At 39.3% G+C, this 16,985-nt stretch overlaps 1 protein-coding gene across 2 annotated transcripts in view; it reads right to left on the bottom strand.

The window, feature by feature from the left end:
* LOC109824038 overlaps positions 1-16,985 on the bottom strand; it is a 26,843-nt gene that overhangs the window by 8,855 nt on the left and 1,003 nt on the right. The window contains exons 2-11 of one of the 2 annotated variants that reach the window (XM_020390557.1): positions 8,983-9,077; positions 8,701-8,814; positions 1,711-1,815; positions 1,555-1,626; positions 1,108-1,220; positions 894-1,013; positions 739-807; positions 472-559; positions 307-378; positions 124-224 (exon numbers count right to left, since the gene is read on the bottom strand). In XM_020390557.1, the coding sequence (XP_020246146.1) occupies positions 124-224; positions 307-378; positions 472-559; positions 739-807; positions 894-1,013; positions 1,108-1,220; positions 1,555-1,626; positions 1,711-1,815; positions 8,701-8,814; positions 8,983-9,077 (949 nt within the window). Of the gene's footprint in view, positions 1-123; positions 225-306; positions 379-471; positions 560-738; positions 808-893; positions 1,014-1,107; positions 1,221-1,554; positions 1,627-1,710; positions 1,816-8,696; positions 8,815-8,982; positions 9,078-16,985 lie in introns of those variants that run through there. The other variant, XM_020390558.1, reaches the window with a different exon arrangement.

The following is a 16,985-nucleotide window of genomic DNA, read 5'->3' as shown; positions in this document are numbered from 1 at the left end:
AAAAAAAGCCCCCCCCCCAAAAAAAAAAAAAAACAAAACAAAACCCCCCACAAACACACAAAAAGGGAAATAAAACACCACTGAACCAAATCTAATAATCTGAAGTATACAAACAACACTTACGAGAAGTAAACCTTGAGAGCATAGCCAACTATAGCTACAAGTATAGGTGCTACTACCCATATATCGACTTTAAGGATGCTGATGGAACTGATAAGAGTAACCTGAAATCAGTATTTATGGCATAAGATGAGAAGAAATGACCAGTGCATAAATAGAATTGACACAACAATTTTCTGCACTTACTAGACCAAACACCGCAGTGATCAGAAATTTGATCCAATCCATGGGTGTTAAGCTTGGGTTGATCTTTTCAGGCTGCAAATGAAAATCTTGTCTCTGAGTTTAATCTAGAAGTGAGGAATATGAAAGTTGCTTCTTTAATAAATTTGTTTTCAATAATTTACATACCAAAACCAACTCCATATCAGCCATAGGTATATTTTTAAAGTGCTTTATAAATATTGCTCTCCTTGGAATTTTTCTGTTGGCAGAATGCCTAATAAAAAGCAATGCTGGACACCGTGAGAGGCTATATAAAATAATTTCCTAATAAAACACAGCCTAAAATAATTAGAATTTATAAACATATGAGATATATTTCTTTGCGAGAATTTTTCATCATTCATTCATTACTCAAAAGCCTCTTTATGAGGAAGATAATATAAAAAGCTCTACCTGTACAAGATGATAATTCTCTCAAAAGTTGGTTCTTGGAGGGTGACCTTGCCAAATAGATTTTTCATACTACAAAATTTGCAGGAGCAAAGGCAGATTAAAATTTGACAAACCAAGATAAGCAAGAGTTTGAATGGAACATATCACTGCAGAACCTTAGTCTCATGTTCTCAATCCTTATGCGTTCAACATGTAAGTCTTCATCCTCTACAGAACTTGCTTCATCAGCTATTTTGCACCCTTTAGGTTTCTTCTTGAAGAACAGCCTTTTGAGACTGCAATATGCAAAGTATAATCATTCAACACCTGGTCTTTTCTTTCCAAAAACAAATAGTGTTAATAGATAAATCAAATGTAAAAATAACCTACAAGGTCACTGTCAAGAAGCCCATCCAGATACGAAATATGATTGTATTTATTTTCTCCTTAAAGAAAATGTTTGTTGTGTGATCAATTCCAATGCCTCGACGAAACATTATGAACTGTTGTACAGAAGAAATAACAATGTTAGAGTAACTACATTTCGACTTGTGCCTACCATCCTATGCAACGTAAAGAAAGGCAACGCTGCAAGCAAACTCTTTAATAAGTAGATAAATATAAAACTATCTACTGGGAGTAGCTTAGGCAATTATCTAAACACATATTTAATTGCCTGCCTGATCAAATAACTATCCCAAAAACAAAATTCCCACGAATAGAGGAATTGATAGATAATTGAACCTAATTTCCTAGAGAGATAGAAGTGAAATGCCATAAATTAGGACTATCAAATTGTTCTTTTTTATTAGTAAAACTTCTACTTCTCTGTAGTACCTTGTCAGAAAATGCTGGAAGGTTTTCATGAGGATGATCTCTGAAAAACCTTGGAAATACGTCTTTGTCCAGCTGCATTTCTCCAAAGAAAGATAACTACTCAAACTTAACAAACATAAAACATATAAAGTATAAATGTATTTGATCATTTTAAACCTTAGATTCATCCACTTTGACAGGAAAATTTAAGAGATACTGCCCAGATTTTGCCACTTCAAGCTCTTCATCAGTGATTATTTTGAAGTTGCTCTTTTCCATTACCTGTTTAAGTTAAAGAATAGCGTGAACTGACAATCATTATGCTTCAGACAGAAAAACAGAAAATCATTACAGAAAATAACCTCAACAGATAACTCAATGCGTTAAGCAAAGCCTTTATAATTTAATAGAGAAATGACAATTTCACCTTTCTTAGTAACAAAACAATAATACTCGAGTACAAACTTACCTAGATTGTAATTTGCAGTTGGAACTTATCAATCACATATCTGAACAAATGATAGCATGAATTACTTTTGGATTGAATATCATTTTTTTTATTTAGGCATGAAGAAAAGAAAGACATATAGGCTAACATGTATCAACAATTCTCAGACCCTGTTAGTCAAAAAAAAAATTGCACATTTTCTTCAGATTTAGCATCTGTCAGCAGAATTAATGGAAAAAACAGAGAGAAAAGAGCAACTCTTCATGCCACCTATATAAATTTTTGGGTTGGTTTTTAGGTCACTGCTACCAAATTCTTAAATGTTGTTTGCCAGTGAAATTATCCTTGAAAGCCAGAAGTGAGTCAGATCCTAAGTACATGTACAATCTCGTTTTCATTTCAGTTACTGCAACAAGTGTTGGGACAAACCCGGCGCCCAATAGAGCAGAGTCTCAGCAAATAGTAGAGATAAAAAGAACACACAGATTTACGTGGAAAACCCCCTAAATGAATTTGGGGTAAAAATCACGGGCAAGAATAGAAAAATCCACTAAGGAAAAACTTTGGAGTTACAATCTATCTTTACAAGCAGAAACTCTCTCTATTTTTTTCTCTCACTCTTCTATACGTGGAGTTGTTTCTGGAATAATTTTTTCCTGAAGAGATTTGGATCTATTTATAGCGGCTGGGAAAACATTATTCCTAATTTTATAATATTTTTTATTGTGCCAACCTTTCGGTGCTCGATTTTTCGTGCATTTTTTATGGGGCCGCCACCTTGTTTGTTCACAATTGCTGCTGTCAGCAATTACGGCTTACAATCTCCCACTTGAAGATTTGATTGAGTATCAATCATATCTTCACATCATTTTTTCTATCTTGTTATCTTCATGTTGCTCACGTCTCTGACAGATCACAAGAAAATCGACACCAAATAAATTTATCAGTATTAACTATTTTTATCAAAAAGTCTGCTAGGTTGTCTTTGGTGTGATTTTTCTGCATATACACCGTTCCTTCTTTCACTTTCTCACGAACGAAGTGGTACTGAACTCGAACGTGTTTTGTCTTTGAATGAAAAGTTAAATTTCTTGCTAAATGCAAAGCACTCTGACTGTCACAAAATAAAGAAATCTTCTTTTGTTCATGCCTGAGTTCCTCCAGCACCATCTTCAACCACATCGCTTCTTTACTAGCTTGCGTAGTTGCTATATATTCTACTTCTGTTGTTGAAGTAGCCACAACTGACTGCAGTTTTGAGACCCAGCTTACAGCTCCGCCAGCAAGTGTAAACATATAGTCTGTGGTGGATTTGCTATTAGCACGATCACCTACATAATCAGAATTAACATATTCATTGACAATAAAAACTGATTCCGCATAATATAATACAACATTTGAGGTTCCCTTAATGTATCTTAGGACCCTCTTTACAATATTCTAATGCTCTTTATCAGGATTCACCATGTATCGACTAACCACTCCCACTACTTGTACAATATCCGATCTTGTACAAATCTTAGCGAACATTAAATTTTCCACTGTTGATGCATACGATACTCGAGACATCTTCATCCTCTCTTCTTCACTGCTAGGACTCATACTGGACGATAACTTGAAATTAATAGGAAGTAGGTGTAGAAATTAACTTACAATCTTGCATGTTAAAACGTCGTAAGATTTTCTTTAAATAATTCTTCCGAGAAATCCAAATCTTCCTATTAATTTTTTTCTCAGTAAATTTGCATCCCTAGAATCTTGTTTGTAGATCTTAAGTCCTTTATTTCAAATTTCCTAGCCAACTGTGCATTTAACTCTTTGATATGATCTTTGTTGGGGTCTACAACCAACATGTCATCAACATACAATAATAAGATAACAAAGTTATTTTTACCAAACCTCTTAAAAAATGCACAAGGATCTGAATTAAGTCTGTTGTATCCAAAACTCATGATGAATGAATCAAATCTCTTGTACCAATACCTCGACGCCTGCTTTAGACCGTACAGAGATTTATTCAATCTGTAAACCAAGTTCTCTTTTCCCTTTTCTTCAAAACCTTCTGGTTGAAGCATGTAAATTTATTATTCAATATCTCTATGAAGAAATGTTGTTTTCATATCTAGTTGTTCTAGATGTAAGTCAAATATAGCATTCATAGTCAGGACTATTCTGACCGTTGTAAGTCGAACTACAGGAGAAAATATTTTATTAAAGTCAATACATTCTTTTTTAGCATATTCTTGTACCATCAATCTCGCACATATCGCTCCACTTGATCATCGCCATTTCGCTTGATCTTATTGATCCATTTATTTTTAATGGTCTTTCTTCCTTGTGGTAGTGACACAAGTATCCAAGTCTTATTCTTATAAAGAACTTCAATTTCTTCCTGCATTATTGTCATCCATAAAGATACATTTGTGCTGTTTATAGCTTCATAAAAAGTTAATGGCTCTCCATCCTCTGTTAGAAGACAGTATACAATATTACTCTCCGTAATATACTCCGAGTGTCAAGCCGGTGGTCTTTTCTCATGAGTTAACCTTCGAACTTCTGGAACCTCGGATTCGATTGGTTCTTGTACATCATGCTCCGATGTTACTTCAGAAGAATTTGGATCATTTTCTAATTGAACAGCTACAATCTCTGAGTCATTCTTTAAACTACTTTCTTTTTCTTCACTTTACAGTTGGTTCTCTACAAAGATAATATCTCTGTTGACAATAACCTTGCGGGTAGTGGGATCCCACAAGCGATATCCCTTAACTCCGTCAACATATCCTAAGAATATGCATTTTCTGGATTTTGGATATAGCTTTGTAATTTCTTAGGCATTGTATATTACGTACACTGGACTTCCAAATACATGAATGTTGGAATAATCAGTTGGCTTGCCGATCCATATCTCCATCGGTATCTTTAATTGTATTGCGGTTGATGAGATTGATTCACCACATAACATACGGTTTTTACTGTTTCTGTTCAAAAGACTTTATCTAAATTTACAGTTGCCAACATTGCTCTTGTTCTTTCTAATAGAGTTATGTTCATCCGCTTTGCCTCTATTTTATTGAGGAGTATAAGCAGTATTGAATTATCTTTGATACCTTCTTGCTAGCAAAATATAAAAAATTCATCGTCTGTGTATTCTCCTCTATTATTTGACCTCAAGCACTTTATCTTCTTTTCATATTCAAGCTTGACTCGCGCTTTGTAGGTTTTAAAGATTGAGAACACATCTGCTTTCTTCTTGATAGGATACACCCAACATCTCCTGGAGTAATTATTAATAAATGACACAAAATATTTTACTCTTTCCATGAATATAACTGGTGCTTACCCTACATCAGAATGAACTAGTTTCAGAATAGTATTGCTTCTAGAACTTGATGTGCTGAACTTCAGCCGATGCTGCTTACTTGTAACACAATGCTCGTAAAATGGAAGAACTACTAAATTAAATCCAGGAATCAGCTTCTGATCGGAGAGAATCTTCAAGCCTTATTCTGAAATGTGGCCTATTTTGCGATGCCACATCATGGTTTATTCTTCTCCATGACTGGTTGATGCCACATATGAACCAGCTTCCTGTAGAGTTTCCCCTGAGCATGTATAGATTTACAGCTATCTTTTTTTCTTTTATCACAATAAGCGCCCATCTAATAATCTTCATGATTTCTTTTTCTATATGGATCTTGCATCCGAACTCATCTAATTATCCTAAAAACAATAGATTCTTCTTCAATCCCTTCTCATGTCGCACATCTTGAATGGTGCGTATTGTACCATCAAACATTTTGATTTTGATAATGTCAATACAAAAAATCTTCAAGGCATAATCATTGCCCATGAATACAGATCCTCCTGAGATAAGTTCATATTTATGGAACCATTCTTTTTGGGAGGTCATGTGTCAGGAGGTTGCTGAATCTAGAAGCCAGATATCAGCAAACCTCTTTCTGCCTTCATCAATAGTGGTTGCCGTACTGTATAAAATTTTACCATCATCCGATGTGTTGACAACATATCCTTGAGATGTTGATGGCTCTGAAGATTTTTTATCACCACTCTTCTTATTGTGTCAACACTCTAATTTTACGTGCCCCCTTTTGTCACAGTTGTAGCATTTAATATTCTTCTTACTTCTTAATTTTGATCGACAATGGGTATGACTCACACTGGAGCCACGTTTTGTTGATCTTCCTCTCGTTAACGATAAGGTCTCTGCTTGTTGTGAACTTGTCTGTCTGTCTTCCTTATTTTTGCGCCAACTTTCTTCCTCCAGAATAGCGACTGCAACGTTATCAAAGACTAGATTGTTCGTAAGGATGTTGTTTGTAAGATTGATGATGAGCTGATCATACGAGTCAGGTAGACTCTGAAGTAGAAGCTCTGCACGTTCATTCACACCGATTACATATGCCCCAACGTTGTAAGTTAGGAGAACAGTGTGTTTAGGGTGTTGATGTGGTCGGTCATTGATGTAGATTCCGTCATCCTTAGAGTGTAAAGTCTTCTTTTTAAGAAGATTTTATTGTGCAGGGATTTAGCCTCGTACAGCTTTGTTAGAGTATCCCAGATCTCCTTTGCTGTCTTCTTCTCTTCTTTGCTTGATAGCTCCCCATCTGCTAATGCCAGAAGGAGATTTGCAATAGTATTTCCGTCCATCTCGTTTCACTTCTTATCATCTGTGATGTTATTTGGCCTTGCACTGATAACCGCTAAGTAATTATCTTTTCTCAAGATAGCCTTTTATCTTTAACTTTTACAGTAAGAAATTACTCCCGTTGAATTTCTCGATCTCGAACTTCACCATCATTGCCTCTACAACGAACAGTAGCTTCTTACTATTTCACATAAACATTAACTGTATTTATGAACAATAATCACATCCGTACTTTACTTGTGAATAGTATCATATTTATGAACAGTACCATACTCGTGAATAGTACTATCACCTTCAAAGGGTAAATAATAATCTAACTTATTTTCTAATGTAAAGGATCCACATTTAGTGGCAGCCACAGAGCATACGCTAAGTAAATACATGTACCTTCTAATGTAAAGGATCCACATTTAGTGGCAGCCACAGAGCATACGCTAAGTAAATACATGTACCAGAAGCCAGGCTCTGATACCACTTGTTAGGACAAACCCAGCGCCCAATAGAGCAGAGTCTTAGCAAATAGTAGAGATAAAAAGAACACACAAATTTGCATGAAAAACCCCCTAAATAAATTTGTGGTAAAAATCACGGGTAAAAATAGAAGAATCTACTATGAAAAAAACTTTGGAGTTATAATCTCTCTTTACAATGAGAAAGTCTCTATTTTTCTCTCTCACTCTTCTATATGTGGAGTTGTTTCTGGGATGAATTTTTCCTGAAGAGTTTTGGGCTTGTTTATAGCGGCTGGGAAAAAACTATTCCTAATTTTATAATATTTTTTCTTTTACTGTGCCAACCTTTTGGTGCCCACTTTTTGGTGCATTTTTTTGTGGGTCCCGCCACCTTGTTTGTCCACAATTGCTGTTGTCAGCAATTGCGGCTGACAACAAATAAATCATATTAGCATTTTAGATACTAAGACTTATCGAAACTTATAAAATTTCAATTTTAGCCACAATCATATATAGTTATCTTTTCTGATTCAAATTAGGCAGGATCACTAGTTGACTGGAGATCTGTTAGATTCTATCATTTATTTGGTTGAGTAATCTTATATCACGACAAAGAAAAATAATAAAGTGTTGTATCCCACTCAAGTACAGTGACAAACTAGGCAGTGTTTTTTCTCTTTTGGTTTTCCTTGATTTGGTTCGAGTTATGAGAATTCTCTCTTAAGCGTGTGTGGTGTCTCTTAGGCATATGATTTGACACTTTGGGTGGTGAAGCCCTCAGGTATGAGACCTCAAGATGTGAAGCCTAGTTATTATCTAAAGCATCTTTCTCCTTTATTATCCTTCTCAATCAATCTCTTCAAAAGAATCCCTCATCAAGGAAAACCAAAAGAGAAAAAACACTTAAATACCCCCAAAATGGGTTTACTGTTCGAGGGTAAATAGCATCAAGTATTACAATGAATACTGCTCATCGTGGATTACAGCATCATTCTGCCAAACCGTCGAAGGTCTCTCCCCTCCAAATCGGAGCCCTCCGCCCATTCCCCAACACTAAGCCGCTTGGAAGTTTCCAATTCACTTTGCTTGTACAAGCAAGGTATGATATGTATGCTCCATTCACTTTGCTTGTACAAGCAAGGTATGATATGTATGCTCCATCTTGAGGGAAGCGTTAAAGTAATATATACTTGATTAAGGCCTTTCATTAAAATGTGCACACCTAGACCCATAAAGAAGTACTGAGCGAGGAGCAATTATGTTCAGTCTCAAAGTCTATTAATTCCCTCATAATACTTCGCCAAGTAGTTAACTTACCAAGTTCCCTATCTATTTACACACAAACACAAACTCCCACATCAGCAATTGATTCCCTATATACAAGAGAATGAAAATTGTTTATCTGAGAAAAGATTTTGTGTTTCCTTCATGAATTACTGAACTAGCACTCAGTAAGGCTGGATTGAGAATCTTCAGAGATGTAAGTTGCTGAAGCCACGTCACAAGAGGACTTGCAAGATAACAATTAGAAATAGAATGTTGGAAATAAAAATTATCGTCTTTAGATATAAAATAAAACACATGAACAACTTACCGACCTCAAAGAGACATGTCAAAAAATCCTGTTCAAGAGCATCTATCTCATCTGGTGGCAAATTATATTGTTTCAACTTTTGAGCTCCATGAATGGGATCAAACAGAGTGTACATATGCTGGAAAAAATAACTATTCTTGTCAAAATAGATATAAAGATCCAGTGATAACATAACAGTGGCAATAGCTGTATAGTTGGTTTATTAGAGGTTAATGTGGAAAAATAAAAAGACATGCACACAGTTAAGCATATTTATATATATTGAAAAGGAAAGGAGAATCTATACCATTAGATCCTCAAACTGCAGATTGTACCAAGCCCGAACAGTATATTCAACTCTCCTGCAGAGTTTCGCAAATTCTCCTTTGTCAGATGCTTGCTCTGAAAGGTAAATTAACATGTGAGGTCTGACAGTCCGAGAAATAACTCACATGAAACATTATGCTTGAATAAAGAAAAATAGAGAGGACTACTACTTGTAAACTATGATGGAAATGCACAGTAATATATGTATCACAAAATCACATTTTCCTCTAAAAATGACTTGTAGAGTCAATAAAAGGTGTGACCAGTATAAATAATATACTGTAGTAAGCAAGAACAAAAAAATAATTTGTGTATAATATTAGCATGTGGAAGACCAGTCTCTATACATCTAATTTGTCATAACAAAGATTACCAGTACGCGTGACAATAAAATATCAACAAACAGCCGCACAATAACCATATAATGCAATGAGACACTACATGAATATAGGTTTCAATATGACAAGAAAACTACCTTTCTCAGGGGTCTTGTTTATCATTTGGTGCTTGAATAAGCAAGGATATGATTAGGCCCAAGGAATAAGAGTTTTCTAATAGAAGCAAGCTTACAAAAGACAAAAGAGTAATAACTTCCCATACAAATTGAAAGGCGTCATGTAAAACAAACATTAAAAATTGAATTCTTCCTTGAAGAGGTTATACTGTAATTTGTAGAATTAGATGATTATTTTCCCTATTGGATTTATTTTTGAATGCAGGTAGTATAATTAATATTATGTCTTCATAAGATATACGGGAAAGCCTAAGTCTCCAGTAACATGTGTTTTCTAATCTTATGCTCATCAATCTTCAGACCACATAAAACAACAGAAACAAATATTCATCTAATAAGAGAAATCTACTATGGAAAAAGATGCCATTGAATAAACAACTTATATAAACAGTACAGGCTGATAGAAGGATGAACTGAAAGAATAGAAAACCAAACACTAGAGCTAAAAATTAAATTAAATGGCACAAATTAATTTCCACACCGAAAAAAAATATATCCTATGATGCTCCACCGCCCCACCAAAGCCCCAATACAATAAAAATAAAAAAGAAATGATCCATAAAAAGGGAAAATAAAGACAAAAAAATAGAGAAACAGCATGAAAAGAATAAAAAGACGAAACAAACAATTTTTTAGATGCAGCTAAGTTATAAAACATTATCCCCATAGTTACTCTCTACTCTGTATTGACTGGATAAGTAATTCTTGAGTTCAAGAAAACTATTATATACCACACACACCCCTTTATTATTAGGATGTTTAGTCGAAGAAGATGGGAGTTACATATCTAACAACCCTCAATCAAATTAAATGTGTGTCAGAGAGGTGCAAAAGGCTAAAAAATAATTTGCAGGTACCAGCTTATAGACAAAAACTTAAGAAAATTTTCATAGTTAAGCATGATGGAGAAATAGTAGAAAAAATTCCATTCTAAAGTAGTGGATATTACTATAAACTCCTATGTGGGTGCTTCTTCAAATAGGTTGTTATGTGCATGTCGCAGCCATTTTTTTAAAAAACTCCAAAGCTGGGACAAAGATCTAACTGTACGTTGTTTAGATGCTCTTATGAATTAAGGATATCTTGGGTTGAGTTATGCTCCTTAATGGACCCGAACTGAGGGTATTTTGGGTCGAGTTAAGCTCCTTAATGGACCCCGTGTGAGTTTGAACCTAACCAATGAGGCTTGATTGTATATTAATAAACCTACAAGATTAACTTATTTAACCTCGGCGGCAGCCACAAATCTCTTGTATTAAACTACAAACTCTATGAGTTATTATGCAATTAAATTTTATTGAAAATAGAGAGGAAACCCTAATATTATTCATGAGATAAGATGGGCTTATATAGGCCCCTACAACTTACACATAAGCCCCTAAACATATTACTATTTCAACACTCCTCCTCAAGATGGGCGAAAGATATCCACTAAGCCCATCTTGTCACATCCTCTAATCATATCTACTGAGCTAAGCCCCTTAGTCAGACAATCTGCTGCCTGATCCTTAGTTGGAACATGACTTAACTCCAGTAGTCCATTGTCCAACTTCTCTTTGATGAAGAACCTATCGATCTCGATGTGTTTGGTTCTATCATGCTGCACTGGGTTGTTGGCGATACTGATGGCTGACTTGTTATCACACCACAGCTTCATCTTGGCTCCTTGATCCAGCTTCAGCTCCCCCAACATACTCTTTAACCACAATAACTCTGTAACTCCTAAGGCCATGGCTCTATATTCTGCTTCAGCTGTTGATCTCGCTACCACCGATTGCTTCTTGCTCTTCCACGAGACCAAGTTACCTCCTACAAAGATACAATATCCTGAGGTGGATCTCCTGTCATCAGCACAGCTAGCCCAATCAGAGTCGCAATAACCCTCGATGTTCACATGTCCATTCTTCCTGAATATCAGTCCCTTCCCGGGGGCACTCTTTAAATATCTCAGAATCTGGTACACAGCGTCCATATGACCCTTCCTCGGATCGTGCATGTAGCGACTCACCACGCTCACTGCAAAAGAGATATCAGGACGTGTGTGACTCAAATAGATCAATCTTCCCACCAGCCTCTGGTATCTGTCACGATCAACTGGTTCTCCGGCCTCAGCACCTAGTTTGAACTTCTGGTCGATCGGTGTAGTTGCAGGTTTGCACCCTAACATCCCTGTCTCTTTGAGAAGATCCAGTGCATACTTTCTCTGGGATAGGACGATTCCCTCCGCTCCTCGAGCTATCTCTATTCCAAGAAAGTATCGAAGCAAGCCAAGATCTTTCACCTCGAATTCCTTACCCAGTCTTACTTTGAGTTGGGCAATCTCCTTCTCATCATCTCCTGTAATAATCATATCATCCACATATACCGCCAGCATGGTAATGTGGCCTCCACTTCGTCGAAAGAATACGGTATGATCGGCGTTGATCTGCTGGTACCCCATACCAATCATAGCCCTTCTGAATCTGTCAAACCAAGCACGAGGAGACTGCTTCAGCCCATAGAGAGACTTCTTCAATCTACAGACCTTTCCCACTGTCTGATCTGTACCAAATCCTGGTGGTATCTCCATATATACCTCCTCCACTAGATCTCCATGAAGAAATGCATTCTTCACATCTAGTTGGTGTAACTTCCATCCACCATTTATTGCCAGAGAGATTAAGGTCCGAACAGTGCTCATCTTCGCCACCGGTGCAAAAGTCTCATCATAATCGATGCCATATGTCTGACTATACCCTTTTGCCACCAGACGAGCCTTGTAGCGCTCAACTTGTCCATCTGGATTCTGCTTCACAGTGAAGACCCACTTACATCCAACTGCTCTCTTTCATTCTGGTAGTTTTACTAGCTCCCAAATGTAGTGGCACTGTAGGTACTGTTTCCGCAAGTTGCTTCCCCTTCCTACTATAGGTAAGTAGCTCCCCCTGAGCCGTGGGCCTAACACCTCTTGTCTCCTTATCTTCTTCTTCTTTATTCTCCTGCTCCTCCTCAACCAATTCTCCTTCCCAAGGAATCGTTAGAGAAATCGATTTCTCTATATTATTCTCTACATTATTCATCTGCCTCTCACCATTCTCCCCTTCTCGCCTCATACTTCCAGTATTGGGCGAGTCACCAACGGATGAGGGTGCCTTCTGTGTGTAATATGGCTCAAATTCACGAAAGTACACATCCATGCTTACGAACAGCCTTTTCTCCACCGGGCTCCAGCAAACATATCCCTTTTGAGTAGCAGAATATCCCACAAAAATACACTTCACCGCTCTAGGGGCAAGCTTCCCGACGGATGGTCTGTTATCCTTCACAAAACACACACAGCCAAATACCTTCAGTGGAAGAATCCCACCATTATCTCCTTTCAATGTCTCACACGGAGACTTCCAATCCAGTACTCTCGAGGGCATTCTGTTGATCAGCGCCGCTGCAGTCAACACTGCTTGCCCCCACAATGTTTCTGGGACATTCATGGAGATCATCATACTTCTAGCAACCTCTAAGAGATGTCTGTTCTTCCTTTCTGCTACCCCATTCTGAGCTGGTGTGTATGGACACGTAGTCTGGTGTTGTATTCCCTGAGATGACAAGTATTCTCCAAACATTCTGTTGGTGTACTCTATCCTATTATCAGATCTCAATACCTTCACCACTGCTCCATATTGGGTCTGAACATTCCTATGAAAGTTTTGAAAGCAGCCAAACACTTCACTCTTATTCTTCATCAGGTATAACCAAGTAACGCGAGAGAAGCAATCAATGAATGTAACAAAATACTTGTATCCTATGTTACATGGACTCGGGTACGAGTATCCGATACGGGTGCGGATCCGAGTGTCCGATACAAAATTTCTGAAAATTTTGGATACGGGGACACCGTCCTAAATTTCGACACGGGTACGGGGATACGACAATAAAAAAAATATTACAAGCATTCCTCAAAATATTACAAGTATATTGTTGAAATGGAAGGTAAATATTACAAGTATACAAAATATTACAATCCTATCCCAAATTTTTATTTACAAATGCTACCCATATAAATATTACAAGGTAAATATTACAAATTTTTTATTTACAAATGTTATCCTTACCCATACAAATGCTACTCATACAACATATTACAAGTATACAATTTTTTATTTACAAAGGGCCAGGCTACCCATATAAATAAGTTCTAGGGCTAAGGTTCCCCCATTTTCCCCTTATGGCTAGGGTTCCCCATTTTCCCCATTTACCGCCGCCTCCTTCAGATCCAAGAGATCGGCTCCCTCCTTCCTCCCTCCTTCCTCTCTCCTCCAGATCCAAGAGATCGGCTCCCTCCTTCCTCTCTCCTTCCTCTCTCCTCCTCCAGATCTCACTCCAACTTGATGCTAGGGCTCGGGTTGTTACTGTTCTCCTGCGAAGCTCTTCTCCCCTCGAAGCTTGTCGTCGACTCCTCCCTCGAAGCTCGTGGACTCCTCCCTCGAAGCTCGTTGACTCCTCCCTCGAAGCTTGCCGTATCCGAGTGCCAACCACCGTATCCGACCCGTATTTCGTACCCGGATCGGTGTCGGGTCGTATCGACGCCGGTACGACGGTCAAACCGTCGTGTCTGAGTAACGTAGCCTTCACGTAGTTCACCCAACGGCCTCTAAAGGCCCTCAATCAAATAGAAGAGTTCTCAACTCTTCACCAACAAATCTGTGGTTGATATAACTCCAAATTGTCCCAATGTGTAACGAACCAAACACCTCCACCTGAGGTGAACCAATGGCCATATCCAAACTACGTCGACCAGCCAATCTACTTAAAGTACCAAAGGATGAGTGTCCCAAGCGCTGGTGATGAAGCATCAATTCACTCTCGGCACTCATTTCAGATCCTACTCCTGCTTTCTCTACCATTGACACCAAAGCTGAGTCCAGTCCCTCACGATCCAAGTACCACAGTCCATTACTCCACGTGCCAGTCCCAAGTCTCCGTCCTGTCCCTTTCTCCTGGAAGATCACCTTGGGAATATCAAAAGAAACGATACATTTTAGTTGGAGGATAATAGCACTAATGGACAAAAGATTTACTGGAAAGGAAGGAGCATGCAAAACATTGGACAGAGTTACAGAACCTGTACAATTAACAGTACACTTACCAACCACAGGCTGAAATGTACCATCAGCTGTTTGGATGCTATCTGCTGATGCTAGGTGAGTGTATGACGAGAACTCACTAGCGTTGCCCGTCACATGTCGAGATGCACCGGAGTCGACAATCCATTCTGATGGTCTATTGGGAGACATAGAAGCAAGAGCATGTATGTCATCCGTACCTTTGGTCGGATGAGCATAAGTAGCAGAGTTGCCTTTGGATGTCTCCTCAGTTCCACTTCTTCTGTCTCCATCTCCTGCTACTCTCTGCTTCTTCCGAAGAATCTCCAGGAGCATATGGTCCTCCTCAGTAAAGACCATCTCAGTTGCTTCCCCTTCCTCTGCTACCATCATATTCGCCCGATTCCCTGCTCCTCTTTCACCTCGTCGACCCCCACGGCCACGACCACGACCTCCGAACTGTACACGTCCACCCGAATCTCCTTCCTTGGGTGGCTTGGTGCAAGCATGCCTTAGATGACCCACCGTGCCGCAGTTGTAGCACTGTCGAGTCTCTCCCCTAGATCCAGTGTTGCTAGAGGCTGCCATTGCTGACTTCACCACAGGAAGTCCACCTGTCCCTGCCTGCAGCCGAATGCGAGTCTCCTCCTGGATCATAGCAGAGACAGCCTCCTCAAGTGTGGGAATCTTCGGCTGAGCTAGTAGCAATGCGATTCGCTGAGCGAACTCTGATGTCAATCCCTTGAGAAACACCATAGACCTTTCCTGTAGAAAGGCCTCCCGCTCTTTACATCCCGGATCCTTGCAGCTAGCCCGGGGGAAAAAATGATCATAATCCAGCCACAGGCGCTCCAACTCTGTAGCATATTCCTGTACAGTCCTCTCTCCCTGGACTGTGGCATCGATCTCTCCTTTAATCTGGAATACCCTCAGGTTATTCCCGACTCCGTCATATGTCCTCCTCAACTAGCACATCTGCTGCACAACAAGAGTAGGATCGCAACAAATTCTCGTTTCTCAGAGGAAACAAGAACCAAAAACAGTTATATATCTCATCGCTGTGAGATATATACTCTTCCTGTCATCAGTTCGAGGACTGAGTCGAGGGAACCAATGCCAAACTCTAGGTCCGACATGGTGCACGAGCAACGGGACTGAGGGGTTCGAACAAGGGCGGGATCGGCTAGGTGTGGGGGTTTCTCGGTGAGGTCCTGATCGTGGAGGGGGGGGATGGACTGATCGTGGAAGGGGGGGGCAAGCTGAGGTTCGCTTGGAGGAGTAGATCAATTTTCTGAGGGCGGTTTGGAGAGTCTGTAGGAGGTGGCGGGGTTCGGTTGGAAACCCAGCAGCTGGTTCGGTTTGGGGGGGGTCGCAGGAGGCCCCAGCAGAGTGGGCGGTTCGATTGGGACATGCAGCAGATGTTGGGGTGGTCCGTTGGTGCCAGGCAGCGGTTTCGGCGTGTTCTGACGCGGCGCGGGGTAGGGTGCAGCGGGGATTCGAGGTTGCTGGTCGTCGGTGGCTGGGGTTAGCGGGTTGGTGGCTGTCGTGGAGAAACAGGCGTGGAGGTGAACGGGGTTAGGCAGCAGAGGTGGACGGCTATGGGTGTGGTGTCAGCTAGGGTTAGGATTAGGGTTAGGGAAGGTGGCGGCTTAGCTCTGATACCATATTGAAAATAGAGAGGAAACCCTAATATTATTCATGAGATAAGATGGGCTTATATAGGCCCCTACAACTTACACATAAGCCCCTAAACATATTACTATTTCAACAAATTTCAATGTTTTTTTCACATCACCCTCACTAACATACAACCCATCAAGAAAACTTGCTCACTTCTATTTGGAATTTTCAACTCCAAAATTCATACATGGTTACCAATTTATCAAGACCAGAAACCATCAAGTGCACCATATATATTAGACAGTTTGTGATCAATGCAAAACGAGAGGATTTGACTATGAGTACACTGATTCAAATGTTCATATATAGTTAACTTTCTCTCCCACACCATGCGCATTTAATATGTCAATGCAGCATGTAAACCCATGGCTCCTTTACAAAATCCCATGATAGAGTCAATTGAGACGCGTTTTCTTCATACGTAATAATATCATTTTCGTTCGTGTCATGTAAAGAACCTAGTACAAATAATCACATAAATATATTTCTAAAGTGGCACCATACTCACACATGGTTTCGTTAAAAGAATAACACTGACTAGAGAAAAGTGTAGGATTGGCAGTTGATGGGCTCAGGATAGCGTTTTGACAGGTTGGCAGTCGACCGCAAGGTTTTGGCGGTCGACCGTGTTCGTGCACAGGGCTCACTGTGCGTCTGGACCTTTGGCGGTCGACCGTGGCGGTCGACCGTGGTTTTCTCTGGAGTTGGGGG

This window comes from Asparagus officinalis, chromosome 9 (assembly GCF_001876935.1).
Source record: "Asparagus officinalis chromosome 9, Aspof.V1, whole genome shotgun sequence".
In the NCBI taxonomy this organism is placed as follows: Eukaryota; Viridiplantae; Streptophyta; class Magnoliopsida; order Asparagales; family Asparagaceae; genus Asparagus; species Asparagus officinalis.
Note: the sequence above shows the minus strand (reverse complement) of the source record. Positions and strands in the feature narration are given on the sequence as shown.